The 15708-nt window shown below is 40.0% G+C and overlaps 1 protein-coding gene across 1 annotated transcript in view; it reads left to right on the forward strand.

Moving 5' to 3' along the window:
• LOC124222690 (peroxidase) overlaps nucleotides 1-15708 on the forward strand; it is a 105584-nt gene that overhangs the window by 39621 nt on the left and 50255 nt on the right. Inside the window, exon 3 of the mRNA XM_046633919.2 lies at nucleotides 6002-6920. Coding sequence (XP_046489875.1) covers nucleotides 6002-6920 — 919 coding nt within the window. The remainder of the gene's footprint in view (nucleotides 1-6001; nucleotides 6921-15708) is intronic.

The following is a 15708-nucleotide window of genomic DNA, read 5'->3' on the forward strand; positions in this document are numbered from 1 at the left end:
TCAGCAAAGCAATATTCAAATGAAAACTTGGACTTCTATTTTATATCTACAATTTATCGAAAAAAATATTATGGATGGCTTTAGTTATACTGAATTTATTCAGACAAAAGCAAAAAAAATATAGAAATTAAAATACTTTTTTGAAACTTCTCTTAGCTTCAGTTTTCTATAGATTTTCTTTTATAATATTTTTGGGAACTATTCCTTTGTAGAGTCCTTTGTAGACTATACCTTTGTAGAGTAATCTGTCATCATGTAACTATCTCGCCGACCCTGATATCTTTCCTTCATTTATCAACTTGAGGCGTGATGAACACATCTCTCCATACCGAAGGCAACTAGGCTGGCTCACTGTCAGATCTAGGCGACTATATTTTCTTGGAATCACTACTTACAACATATTACAGGGAAACTCTCCGGCTTACTTAAAAGAACTTTTTACTAGGCCTCAACAATCTGAACGTCCCTCTTGACGCCATGTTCCGTTAGTTTTTCATATACCGGCGTATCGTACACGACCTATTGTATCTTTCCGCAATTTATTTATGGCACTCCCTTCCCAATGAAGTTACCTCGTCCTCGACCGTCGCGATCTTGAAGAGTCGCCTTTTAGCCTACCTCTTTGTTCGTGATATGGATATGGATATGTCTACTTGAATTTTATTTTAACTGAATTTACTTTCTGTCCAAGCCGGCTCAGCTCTGACTAGTCACCGACCTTTTGTGTCTTATTGACTATCGCAATTAGTTCCTAATTAATATCAGGTTAGTTATGTTCACCATATTCTATCATTGGTTGCTTTATTTTATTTTATTTTAGTTGAAGTATATTGTCAGAATTCATTACATTATTATGTTACCGTATTTATCAGAATTGTTAATATCAACTGTACCGTAATCTACTTGCCTAACGGTTTACCAAGGCATAATATACAGTACACCAATCAATCAATCAATCAATCCTTCATCACTCGCAAAGCCCGGTGAAAGCGTTAAGATCTGACTTCCATCTTTCATTGGAAAATCTTCCGAAACCAACCCCTCGCTTTCAATACCAAATTAACGTAAAAAAAGAGCCAATTTGATATAATTGTGATGTCATTAGTGAATTCTACGTCGTCAAATATCAAAATTCACGAAAAATATCGAAATAAAGAATTTTTTTTCTTAATGTTTTTTTGAGCTGTATTATTACTTGACATGATTGGACTCTTTTAAACCCTCAAAGTATCCACATACGCAAAAGCACGGACAAGAAAGCCAATCTGTCGAAAATTGTGATATAGACGATTAATTATTATATGTCTGGTCTGGCAGTGCATTAAGTATGAAAGCTAAATCTTCACATTCAGAGAAAAAGGCTTTTCTATGTAGGATAGGATTTCATGTGGGCATGGAACTTATTGCATGATTTGAAAATCAGGTAATGCATCATAACGTAAAATGTCACATGATTATGTGTGCAAATGACGTTTTATTTTATAATAAGATTATGCATGATGCATTAGTCGAACAAGTGATCATTTAATCCATTTGCTCTGCCTCCACAGAATCACAGAGCGCTGCTATGTCGACGCCCCTACGAGGACGTGGCGCGAGAGCCGCCGCCCTAGTCGCCCATCAAATCGGGAAGAACTCCCGTAAGTTAATATCATTTATTGGCATATTTGCAGTGTATGTCGTAAGTTTGTCGTAAATAAATAGTTGAATCCGTTTGCAATTGTACACAGTTCACTTTAATTAGAATGCGAGTTGATACGTTTACTGGTCACTGCTTCTTTCATAGCGTTACCGGAAGATAAGCTTTACGGTTGTGTACATTTATATTTTTTGACTGACGCACTATTATACAGGGTAGAGAAAAAATATGTGAACACTTAAATAATCGTTAGGGGTGGTCAACAGATAATTACCAAAATGAGGTCTTACGTAATTTTCAATAAAAGATGCGAAGAAGTGACCTTGAATTTGACCTGGAGTCACAAACTCAAAATCATTTCAAGCACGACTTATTTAAAAAAAATATAAATCCCAATTTTTGACAACTCATTTTTGTTGTTTGTCACCGTGTTTGACTCTGCCACCGTCCTGTACGTGGCCCGATCATCCTGTCCGGTTCTATTCAGTGAAGAGCCATCCGAACCAGTCGGGAGACTGTCTGCGCCACGTTTAGCACTATATCAGAGATCTTCAGGTTGACCTTCGAATGACCGTGAACTTTCACATGAAGGTCAAGTTTCAGATCATGATCAGATCCGCCTGACGGAGCCTGAAAACTTTTGGTTTATGTAATTTCCACGAAAATAGATATTCTTAAAATTAACCTATTATTGTTTTATAGAGCTATTTCGACCCTTAGGAGTTGCTAGAAGTGAAATTGTTCGCTCTATCTAATTTCGGAGCGAAAATAATGGGCATCTACTTTAATAGAATGGGACCCTTGCAATGACCTTGAGATCGTACCTTCAGGTGACATCCAGGGTCAACATAGAATTATTTGTTGAGAATTATAAAAAACCTGACGTGAGATATTTTTCGTTTAACCACTCCTCACTAATTACTCGGGTGTTTCCAAACTTATTTCCCAGCATGTATATTGCGGCTGTTTGGCGTGTAATTGAAACTTGTAACAATATTTAATCAGTGAATCAACCATCAATCACTTTGGAAAAGCTATTTTGTCATTCAATATTGTTTTTCATGAGAAGAAAGTGATATTAGCGGCTTGGAGGAAGGCGAGCGCCAGCATGACTCTCAAGGACAAAGAGAGGGCACGGGCCGAGGACAAGGAGAATGGAGGGGAAGAGGACAAGGGGCGTGGAGAGAAAAAGGACAAGGAGAATGGAGGGGCAGAGGACTAGGCGGATGGAGGGAACGAAGTTGGGAGAAAGAAGAGGTGATTCCGGGAGAACGGTGATCAAGGGAGACGTGGAGGAAATTGGCGCGGACGTGGCGGGCAGTATTCAATACAACGACATCAGCCATGTACGGCATCAAAGTATTACAAAAATACAATAACATACAATTATAATTATTACTTGGCAGAAGAAAAATAAACTGAAAAAAATTATAATGAACGTATTGATTTCAGAATAACCATACATGACTCTAATTTCTTAGATCTCTTAGGAATTCGTCTCATCCCTATACAATCTTTATGTCGATATTGAATAGCTTGATTACTCGTTGCGATGTCAAAAACGGTTTTTTCGCTCTCGAACGAAGGCTTTTCATACCGGATGTACCCGTCCCATTTTTTGAAAATTATCGTACTTCCGGGAATAGTTTGTGGTGTTGCCACACACACCCCCTATCAATATTAGGTGCCACATTTACTCGCGTCGATGTTAAAAACGGTTTTTTCGCTCTCGAACGGAGGTTTTTCATACCGGATGTACTCGTCCCATTTTTTTAAAATTGTAGTACTTCCGGAAATAGTTTGTAATGTTGCCACACAGAGCCCTTATCAATATTAGGTGGCACATTCACTCGCGTCGATGTCAAAAACTGTTTTTTCGCTATCGAACGGAGGTTTTTCATACCGGATGTACCCATCTCATTTTTTGAAAATTATCGCACGTTCGGGAATAATTTGTAGTGTTGCCACACACACCCGCTATCAATATTAGGTGGCACATTCACTTGGTTCACTAGCACGATTGAGGATATACGATTTGTCCGGTTGGGGTGGTTTTCTGTTCTTAGGGCTCTTTTTGGGGGTGAATTGTGATGTTTGACACATTTTTTCGTCCTTCAAATCTGTAGTTAAGTCTGAGAAATTCGATAATCCCATTTTCAAAAAACCGTTCGACGAACGATCCAAATTTCAATTAGGTTCATTACGTCCGTCAATCTTCGTTTGCCACCTAATGGTATTCCGTCAGGGAGTTCCTGTCCTTTAAGCCGTGTTTTCAACTTGCGTATCTGAGTTCCAAATCTTTTTTGAACATGTCCACAGCACTTGATCTTGTTGACTTCCACTTCAGGTCCGTAAGGCTTCGTTTTATTACTGCAGCATGGCTCTTGAGCTCTTCGTCAGCAATGTAGCGAACGTACTATGCATTGTACTTGTCTTTAGAGTGCTGGAATATCCTAATGACATCATTGACTCCTATGGTTCCGGAACAGCGAGTTATTCGGCTCATGTTTTTTTATGCCACAACTCCCATGCTGCCACAGTTTGTTTCCCCTTCTATTGGACACATGCGTTGCAGTAGGAAGACAAGACTTTGGGGTCGAATACCTGAAATAATTACAGAAACTCAACTAAGGTTCAAAAACAAGCATTGTAAGACGAACAGTAATAACTGAAAAGCTGAGGTAGAAGGATTCTACGGACAATTGGGTTACCCAAATTCTATTCGAACAAGAGATAGAACAAGAGATACAGAGAATTAGAATAAAATACCTTACCCATAGCACTCTCAATTACCGTACAAACACCATTCGCGATTTGTACCATCGCATCGTTTCTGCTATGTACCACGACACTTTAAGTAACGTTTCGCGTTTCTGGTGCCGTTGAAGCCGCAACTCTCTCTTCCATAACTTTATGGAAAACTGCATCGGCCACTTTGAATGTAGCTTCCACCATACGCTTGACAACCGCATTGTACGTTGGGTGTTTGACAGGTAGCGAAAGGTCCATTATGTCACAAAATGTTGCCAAGCTCTTCAAGTCTTGACCGATACAACGCATTGCTAATACGGCACGTGTATTTATTTCAAACATATTTCGTGTATTTTTCAATCGTTGGGCTGTTCTTAAAAGTTTTCATTTGGACACAGTTCTCGCATGCGATGCTGTGCGTGCTTCCCAGGCCTTCTAGTTTCAGTTCGGTTATAACTATCTACTCGCTATGCCTGTAGAATTATCATCTTTGTAATTCTCAGTTATTCTTTTTACCAAAGGCTGTTGAAATATTAGGAGCTTCCTTATTATTCGATTAAGTGTGGTGGAAGATATTTTTTTGCTTTGAACGGCCAACTGGGCCTTTTACGCTCACGCCGTAACTCCGCTCTTTCTGTTTCATACTTCCGATTTTACTTCCACCAGTTTTTTCATATTCTGGTTTTTTTGTCCAGCAGTTTTTTTTTATAATAAATAAATAAAATTTTTTGTAATAAGTCCTTCCGCGTCCAGTTTAGGTTAGAATCAAAACTCAATTGCGTTTCTGTAAAAGTAAGAGATTTATTTACACTATGTATTTACACTATGTACAAAACTCACTAATAACCTTAGTTCTTACCTGTAAAAGTAAGAGAAACAACATTTAAAGCTTCTAATTCCTATATTTTATTTCTATATAAAGGTCCCGTGATAACCGCTATCTCATTCGTTCAACATTGTTGAATATTTTCTTTTTGAATTTTACTCTCTCAAAACTTACTGGTCGTCTCCCCAAGCCCGTGCTCTACCGCGCCATCGGTCGGTGGCCTTCGTCGGTAACGCGGCAGATTCAAAACTTGAGAGAAGCACGACACAAGTACACGAGTGTCGTGATTTTCTTTACACATAAAATCTGCAAAAAAAAAACAAAAAAACTTTCGCCGCACACACGCGTCGGTAGAAGTTTTTTTCGTGTATCACTTATACGATTTAGATACTTACTTTCAGGTTATTTTGTTGGATTCTGCGAATATCATGAAACACCATCACTCAATGTTCACACAAGCAAATGACAGTGACACGCTGGATATTTGGCACGATGAATCGCAGATTTTTGAGCGTTGAAAACTTTTGTTTGGGTTTTGTGATTCAGAACGGCTTCGATTTTCGTATCTTTGACAGGTCTCTGAAGCGCGCAAAATATCAGTACGTGAGAGGTGTGAGCGCGATGAAAGCAAAGCAACAGCGCTACTTGCACCAGATTGCTGAGGCTGGGTTCACATAGGCACGGTTTTCGAATGTTAGGAACAAGTGTTGTTTGAGAGATAGATTTGACCCTAAACTAGCAATTCCGAGCTGTACTGGTCTCCATTATTTTTCTTTTAATTCCAGGGCTTTGTGCATGATGGCACTGGTAGTAACGATTAGCTATTCAGTGAATCACACTACTGAGAATAGGAACGTAACATCCCTAACCCTGGATTCAGGTAATTTATTACATTCTACGTGGAATCTCGTGAGAGCAGAGTTTGTGGATACAAATGTAACGGCATTGACTGACAGCGAGTGGCAGAGTGGAATTTCAGCGGGTCACGAGGCGATCAAAGAGCGCGTGACAGCCAATGCTGGAGCAACACCTTTGATAAATCCATCGCCAAATTTCAGACACCAATTTGCCGTCAGTACCAGTGTATTTGCTGGCCAACTAGCTCTCGCTGGTCTTGCGGAAATAGCGGCAACACGAGTTATTGAGAGAGGCCGACTTTTGCTTGGAAAACAGTCATCGATCGGAGCATATTTTGATAGTGGTTGGGCATTGGATGGTAGGTGCAAAGAATTTGGAAATATTACCTGTCTAAAAAGCAAGTATCGGACCTATGATGGGACCTGCAACCATAAACGACAGTGGGGTTCTGCTTTCTCACCGTTCAAAAGGTCTTTACCACCGGACTACGGTGATGGACTTAGTTCGCCCAGGAAAGGAAAATCAGGCAAGAGTTTACCATCCGCTCGTGAAGTCAGTCTCCGTGTTCATTCACCATCTCCAAGTTCAAATCCATCATTCACTGTTATGTTAGCTGTGTTTGGGCAATTCTTTGATCATGATATTACGGCAACTGCCATAAGTCAAGGAACTAACGGCAGTTCCATAGCGTGCTGTCCTCCTGCATCTGGCCATCCAGAGTGCTTTCCTGTCCGCGTGGGACCAGGTGATCCGGTCTATGACGCCACTAACAGTACCTGCATGGAGTTTGTCAGATCAGCTCCAGCTCCTCAATGCAGAATCGGCCCACGCCAACAGCTTAATCAGGTGAGTCTTAATACATACCGGGACAATCTCTTGAAACTATACATACAATGCGCATGCGCCAAATAATTCAATCTCATTGGTCGGTGAAATCGCCCCTCGGCGATGTTTTCATCTGCTGAGTAGGGTGCCAACGTGCACGAAATGAAACAACAGCTGTAAATCTCTCGCGCGTAAAGCCGTGGATTGAGGTTATGTTGCTGTTTATTTTTACGTAGCGTGGATTGTCTCAGAAGAATAGTATCGCTCAGCAATACCGTGGTCGATATCGGAAGATATTCAACCGCCGCAATAAAGAATTTAACGAAAAAGCAAATATCAAATGATACAGAAATTGGGTGTTACTTATTGAAAGAAGAAATCTGAAATTCAATGCAAAATGTCATTTACAAGTGGGAGTCTGGACAAACAGAGGTAGGTCAGTAAAAACAACGTTTATTGTGAAAAAATTTTTTATTTAGATGAAATTAAAAATGCGTCTCATTAACGATTTATGTTTTGTGCATTTTATTGGAAATTAGTAGTATCCAAAAATACCAAAAGATCCTGTCTGATAATAATAGCTTCTAATATTTTCAGGTAAGAAATAATTCATTGTCAAAGCGGGACTAAATTTGTCAGGCATGGAAGCATGTAGGTAAGTTTCTAATTACATGATCTTTGACTATTACAATATTTTAACATGGATTCAATAATAGAATTCGTTTTTTTTTTCAGCAGGTTCGAAGTTTAAACTTTGATTAACACGAGGAAAATTATGCCTTACGTGATGGTCAAAACGTTTCGGTGGCAAGGATCCTGGTTTCTCGAGCGGTGCGATGATTATAACCATCGAACCTGGTTGTTCCGTCAGACATCAGGTGCCAGAGTGAATTTCATCAGGCCATCGGCACTTTCTCAACATCAGTTGATACAAAATTGAAGAGCGGGATATACTACAGATCATAATGGCTGAATATCCCATCAGTTTACTTTGATTGAGCAAATAGCGATAAGTTTGTTACTTAACCGTTGCTGCCAATTCATTCTACCGAGGAATCATTCTGTACACCATTGTAATTCAAGCATTATTATTGACCAGCATTGTTTTTCAAACTTTATACCATTTAATTAGGTATCTTATTTTGAAGCTTACTTTTGAAGCTTACTTTGGCATTAAATTCAGATAAATAGTTTTTCAAGTCCTCAATTAGATTGTGGGGTTGATTTTTGCTAGGCAAACAGAATCAATCTAAATCTAAAATTGTTAAATAACTTCGGTTGAAAATGTCTTTAAATTTTATCTTTGTTGACGGTGTCATCTGGCTAGCTAGTTGCACGATAACTCAAAACCAAATGTAATTTTACACTCTATAGGGTCCTACGCTAGGACTGAAAGCTTGTGAATCTCAATTTACCGCAATTATTTCTGCATTTCATTTTAGCATTGTCTGGAGCAAAAAAAATCTGATTTCCAGATTGGAAATGAAACCTGAAACGCAAAAGTTATTCAGTATTACGAATTGAAAACCAAGAATTTCATGATGGTTCCTGCAACAAAGGGACGCTTTCCAAATATCCTTGTCACAAGGTGATGTTCGGAGAACTATGAACAAGATATTGTATCGGATTACATTATTTGGAAAAAAATCTTCATGAACTTCGTTGAGAATTAGATATTCATTTATTTTGATGGAACAAGGTACACAATCTTGAATACGTTAAGTAAATGTCCTCGTAATAATGTTCTGACATTACTCTAAAACATTACAGATAGTGAGATATTTAAATTTCTTGAACGCTCGGTTTAATGTCTCATTTTCAAAAGTGATAAACGTCAATATTACCGCCTGAAATGACAAGAGAGTGAGAAAGTTGCTTAGGTGCTTGAAAGTGGCGATGATCTTTGTACGTGTGATAAATTGAATAGGCAGATAAGAGTAGATATTAGAGATGTAATTATTTTGGCCGTATCACCTGTTGATAGAAAATGATTTCATAGTTATTTCTAATGTATGAAATAATAAAAGTGATCAAATAGAGTGTTCCCACCTACCTGCTGCGTTTCTTCGAAGCACCCAATATTCAAACAGATTTCTCATTTCAGTCGAATAAAGCCAATTTTCAAAGAGTATCAGCATCAACTTTCCGAGTCACTACCTCGACTGTTTGAGAATCTAACCTCAATAATTCGTATGAACTACATCGTCACCAGAAACAGAGTTTGACAGCTGGAACTCGGAGTGGCCAGCCTGCCCGAGCAGCCGATAAAACTCGCGCATTCGTATTGTATGTATAGTTTCAAGAGATTGTTCCGGTATATGGGTGATGCAGACAAGGTAATGTAGTAAAATATCATTTCTGTAGCTGCTAAAACCACAAATAACCTTTTCTGATGAGCGTTCAATCATGAGCTAAGCAGAGCACTTTTATGGTATAACCTTTTCCACTATAACAAATGTATTGGACGCTTAATGCTGCAACCCAGTTGGTCAATGCGAGCTTCATTTATGCCTGTGTAGAACTCTGACGACAATCCTGATGAAGCGATGATTAAATTTTTTATATACATTTTGGGTGCTAGCTAAGAAAATTAGGTGGAACCAGATTCAAAAACTTTACACTGATAAGATAGAGTCCAGAATTCGTGAGAAAATTGGACCAGACCTGGCTGCATAGACAATGTCAGTTTTGGAATCGAGATATTTTTGGCATACTTTATAGGTTGCATCGATAAACAAGCCAGAATGAGGAACTATGGCCTTATTGCTCACACAAAATATACTATATGCCAAAATATACTCGAGTTTACTTCATATATTGAGGATTTTCTGATGATTTATTATTGATTTGTTATTCTTGTGGTTAGATGAGAAGAGCATCTGTCATGTTTTCAAGTTTTTCAGCATAGCGTTTTGAAGAATGCTTCAAATCAAAGAGTCGAAATTTCCATCGAAGCCGAATGAATTTTCGAAAAAAAGTTACCTTCACCTTGTATCTAAAACTTGAATTTTTGGAACCGTGCTTTCCCTCTGCAGTTTACTTCTTTGGTTTTTTCAACTATAATCAAAATGAAAAAATCCCAATTTTTCAATTATAATTACGGTTGAAGAAATAGTGGTTTATTTTCCACGACCCCACAAGGCTTTGAAATTCAGATCGTGGATGCAAAATATCGACGATTTTTGGGAGGAAATTAATGAATATTTTTTGTGTACATTTGTATTTCTAAACATCGAAAATTTATCAATATGGTTATTGGAAAATGTTGCAAAAAACCATTGACACTCCTCTTATCTTGAACTACGCATCTGGATAAATGAGAAAGAAAAATGTGTAAATATCAATTTTTGACTAATGTCGACTCACCGTGGTAGCGTAGTACGTAGCTTGTGAGACTGCGCAATATTGTACAATAACTTGGCAACCAAAAGTGATGAACACGTGTTTAAAAAACCAAATTTGAGTTCAGAAATCTAGCTACACTTCGAGCGGTTGACCAAGCTCAAAAAAGTAGTTGCAGCAAAGATATTCGTCTATAAAAGTAGTATGGCAATGGGGGTTCTGAGTGAAAACACCTTCCTTACCGACCAAGCCGCTCCGCGCACCCCAGACGCAACCCTTGAAGGTTACCCCCACTCTCGTCAGATAAAACGTGCTCTGCCGTACCGACTAGAGGTCAAAAACGTGCAACCTTACCGACAGTCGTATCGGTCGACGGTGAAAAATCGTACTGCCTTACCGACAATTCTTATCGGTCGAGGGTCAAAATCGTGCTGTTTTACCGACCAAAGGTCAGAGTCTCTATGTGGTGCTCGCCTGCCAACGGTAGCGGGCGCAGCGGAGGGCGTGAACTTTTTCACCGACTTGGATGTCAGTTACCCGTCCCGCATTCTTTTCCCACGATAGGACTGCTGATGTGTAACATCAACCACTTCAAATTCCTTTCCCACGGTAGGACTGCTGATGTGTAACATCAACCACCCCCACATTCTTTTCCCACGTTATCAACCACGTGACATTCCAAAATTAATAGTTCCGAGAATTGTTTTTTATCCACTCGGATATCGCTGATGTGTAACATCAACCACCTCACATTCCTTTCCCACGTTATCAACCACGCGACATTCCAAAATTGATGGTTCTGAGAATTGTTTTTCACTTACTCGGATGTCGGTTTGATATCAACCACGTGACATTCCTTACCCCCCACCAAATTTCAAATTATGTGGTGGGGGAACGTTATATAAGTCAAAAGTGAAAACTTCATCGCCAGTCTGAAGCTGTTCTTCTTGCGAATGAGAAGTGCTTTGGAACAACAACGTGAGTTGAAGAAACGACTAGAACTGCTCATCAAGAATATAGGAGAAGTAAAACATCTGCTGAAAATCAGATCTGACCTCAATCAACTCACAAGAGATTTTAAGCTCATACAACTCGACAGTAACGATCATGGACTTTTCAAAATTGAACCTGCCTGAAGGTCCTCCAAGAAGATGAAGATTTGTTCCAGAAGGTGACGACAGTTAGTAAGGAAATACGGTTGCATCTACGCTATCTTGGCGGACCGTACGGTCAACTTGAATGCGTACACGTCTAATCTGAGTATCACATTCAAATATCCAGTGTCCTGTGAAAGTCTTACGTTCAATAAACAAAAAAAAAAAGATAGAAATTATGAATATTTTTTCATCTATCGCCTGACCATCTTGTATACCTTTAATCCTACGTACGTTTTGTACCTTGTAATTGTATCAAGAATTAAGTCTTAAAATCTAAGAAAATGCTACTTCGAACACCACTAAGCAACGATGGAGGGTTTCGAGCTGCGTTTTCGTCTTGTAACTGTAATGTGAACTCTACGATGAATTTTGGACGGGTTCAGTCAAGACCAGAGTGCAAGGTCGACCGATAGCTGCGGTAGTATACATTCAGAGCCAAGGATCTGCGGTGTTGGGTTACTATCGCTCTAGGAATGCAAAACATAACTCGGTTTGAGTACAGCTCGGTCAAGGATGGGGAGCAAGGTTGAATCTCACATAAGCTTTGTATTGAAAAAAATTCTCTCTTAAGAGCTAAGGTGGAGGTGAAGGTGTAAAATTATTTCATGAATATTCTTCAAAAAACAGTTTTATTGAGTACAATTTTTAGGGTACAATTACTTCACAACGATAGTACAATAATTCTCTTCAACAGTATCATAACCAGGGTGATATATGCGCCAGGAATGCGAAACCGTTCTTGTAGACGCTTCTGCGCAGTAACATAAATCGTACACCCTCGCCATCCGAACAGTATGATGATTTTGTAGCCAATTTTGAACTATCAAAACGTTTTGTGCTGCACAGATTGCATTGGGTATTGTATGAACGTCGCATCTTAGAGACACAGCTGAAGTTTTTTGCAAGGTTTGAAGCGACGGACAGTCAAAGTCGGGCATATCGATGATTTGAACTTTCGGGACGATTTTGAGCAACCAATCTCGTTTTTCTTCTCCTTTTACGTACACGGTTTCAGCTTTGCACAGCCTGTCTTCAATGGTCCACTCAACTTGCTCAAACGGTATGGTTACACAGCTCCAAGGTAAAGCGTGAAAATCGCGTTCTAACCAAGAATTTTGGCTTTTGTATTTGACGTCCAGTAAATCCCATTCGTGAGATGGCTTGAAGAAAAACATTGATGGAGATGCTTCCGAGTAGATTGAAATTATAGCCAATTCTTTTAATGCGAAGGTATTGTTGAAAGGTCTACGAAAGCCGTGTATGTCAACGATAAGCTCCATCTTTGAACTGTGCGAGATGGTGGAAATGGGTCAGCTTTCATACCAACTTTTTCACCCCACCACTGAGCGGGTTGTATTCGACAATACGATCGCGAACAATCAAGCAGTACGCCGATGTTTCAGCGGGAAAGTTGGCTTTAGCTTCAAATTCAAGACGGATGTCGACAGGTCAGTACTTCAAAGATTTGTTTTGTAATTGAACAGTCGATAACGAATAAGGGGACGTCTCGAAGGAATTCACTCTCTGTCAGCAACGGCTCGGGGTTCTTGTCGTAGTAGGTCGCTTGGAAATTTGCGTACATCTCGTACAGGAGCGCGTACAGATTACGACTCATGTTGAGGTTCAGGTTACCGTACGGGTAGGATTAAGAGTTTAAAAATAGCTCGACGTCCGCGATATTGCAATGATCGAAATGACTTGCGTTCTTGCCGGTCTTGTTCTCTCGACTTGTTTGGAAACCCAAAATGACGTAACGAGGTTTTTCAAGCTAAGTGGAAGTTTTCACAGTCCAAACGTGTTTCGATGTTGTGGGAAGTAAGGGATATTCGTACAATTCCCAACTGCGGAAGCTCATTGAAATAGGCGGATCTTTCTGATTGAAATTCAGTAGGTCAACTTTTTTCTGATCCGCGAGTTTCAAATACGGTATTAGCCATTCCACTGCATTGATCGTGATTTTGAATTCCTCCTCTTGAGTCTGCACGATAGCGTTGACGTCAGTTTTTGATCTCGTCAAAATTAACTCATGTTCAGCGTTGACAACGATCTTGCGGTAGTCCTCAGCGAAACCCAATATTATGCTGAGCGGTATCGGTACGTCAAAATTACCCTCGGCATCGGTCAATTTTTTCTTCTCTTTTACATCAAGCCATCCAGCGTTCTCCATCAGCCAATTTTGACCAGTGTGCAGGAAAGCGTAACCTTTCATGAGACTTGTCAAGCCAACGTTCCTGCTTTTATGAATCTCAACTGCATTAATTTCCTAGCAAATTTCTTCAAACAGATGACAGATCGCGTTGTTCACGAGCTGTGTGTTTACAGTAGCTGTACCATCAGGTTTGAGGAGTCGTCCATGGATATGTACCGAACTTTTGCCGGATAATATGCATAAATCCTAATGCTGAAGGGTGATTCGAATTTCATCGCTATTGTTGAGAGTTGACGAGGTGTAAGGTTTGTGAGCGTGAATCTCGTAATGCGCAACGGATTCGTCAAGGACGACTGGTGTTTGAATGTTTAAGATTTCTTCCTCCATGGTACGTAGCAGATGATAAAACAGCAAAATCTGATTTTCAGTTGTCGGAAATTCCTCTTCCAAAAGTGGTCAGTTTCAGACCCAGAGCTATCAGGAACTCCTCGTTTCGAGGTGTTAACGGTTCGAGAATCGATCGATGACTGACTTGATCGGGGCATGCCGACTTACTGATATACCTACTCTTTGACAGTCTGTCATATACAATTCCCATCGCTGATTGCGATTTGATATATAGTCCCACAGTAATAACTTCCCCACGAAAATTAACCAGAACTCCGTCTTGATCCACTAACCGGAGCAGAAGGTGATCCATGGTCCTGACGGTGATCGGAAGGTAAATGACGTGCGACGGTACTTCCACGATCTCATATCATGGTGGGAGAGTCAAAAAGAACTCGTAAATAGTGTGTAATTTGTGTCCATTGTTGTAGGCGCCCGTTGTAATGCTACACTCGACTCGCAACGCGTTGACCTTGAGTATAGTTACAGGCACGTCTGATTCGTGAGTTTTATCAACCTCTAATACACGTAGTGTGAATCACAAAACTCAAGCAATGGAATCATTTGGCTCAAATTTAATCGTGTGGTTGCATGTGATTTCGCTGCGTAATGTATTATTGTTGGGTTTAATGGCGAGCCTGATATCTGTATTTCTCAGCACGTTTTGAAGATACTTCTCTATGTCCTCGATCTCATAGCTGCTGGTAGGTATGGTGATCACTTTATCAGCTACGTAAATTTTATTGTGACCAACATCAACGTTGGAATCGAATTGAAGGTTAACAATTCCACCAAACCAAGAGCATAACTTTTATCACGAGCAAGTTCGATCGGTGGGAAATATTGTGCCTCGAAAATCGAAGAGGTTCCCGAAATCGTTAACGTTAACGAACCATCCATGACTGCGAGTGGTAGACTGACTTTGATGAATCACGCACCATGTTCATATAGCTCACCACTCAGAAATTTCAGACACAAGTGTCCGCATTCAAATGTATCATAATCTTGGTACCTTTCATGATTGTATTGAACACTACCAACGCCGAAGTATTTTATGAGGTCTGAGGGTGGTTGAAGGTTGCCCAAACTTTCAAAGTAATCGATATTATTGTCGCGTTTATTGTATGCAACCCAGGGTGTTCCCGGACCGTCTTTGCCGTCAAGGTTGATTATAGATGACTCTTTTTTTCGTGGACCGTTTTTGGACATTTCGTTTCGCATGAAAACACCGCGGAAATGCGGAACCTTAAAGATTTTTGCATATTTCAGCAAGTCCCAATCAGTCAACGCTCGACGTGGTAGCAGCGCATCTAGTTTTTTGAAAGATGGAGACCAAGACCTGTTCTGTACGGTTTCATATGAAGCCCTTTGCCCAACGTGATAGCTTCCATAGTTTTGTTGTGTCGTTTGCTCTCTTCCAGTTCTCGTTTATCAGCACTTGCATCGTTCACAGCTTTTGCTATACCTGCCGCACCACCGGCTGACGCGCCTGTAGCACTAAGTCCAGCGAAAATAGGAATCAGAAACGGTGGAAAACCACCGACTTTTGAAGGTACAGGTAGGACGCAGGGTGTTCGCACTTCACATTCACCACCCGCTTCTTTGACGGCGTTCTCAGCTCCCTTCAGCGCTGATTCGATAGCTTCTTTTGCATCGTTGCTTTGAACCATAGAACGTTTTGCAGCATTCATAATTTTTCTCAAGGTCACATTTTCTGACTTTCGAATTCCGATTCCGAGTTCTGATTTTACTTTCATTGTATTAGCTATTGCCC

Source organism: Neodiprion pinetum, chromosome 7, assembly GCF_021155775.2.
Source record: "Neodiprion pinetum isolate iyNeoPine1 chromosome 7, iyNeoPine1.2, whole genome shotgun sequence".
NCBI lineage: Eukaryota > Metazoa > Arthropoda > Insecta > Hymenoptera > Diprionidae > Neodiprion > Neodiprion pinetum.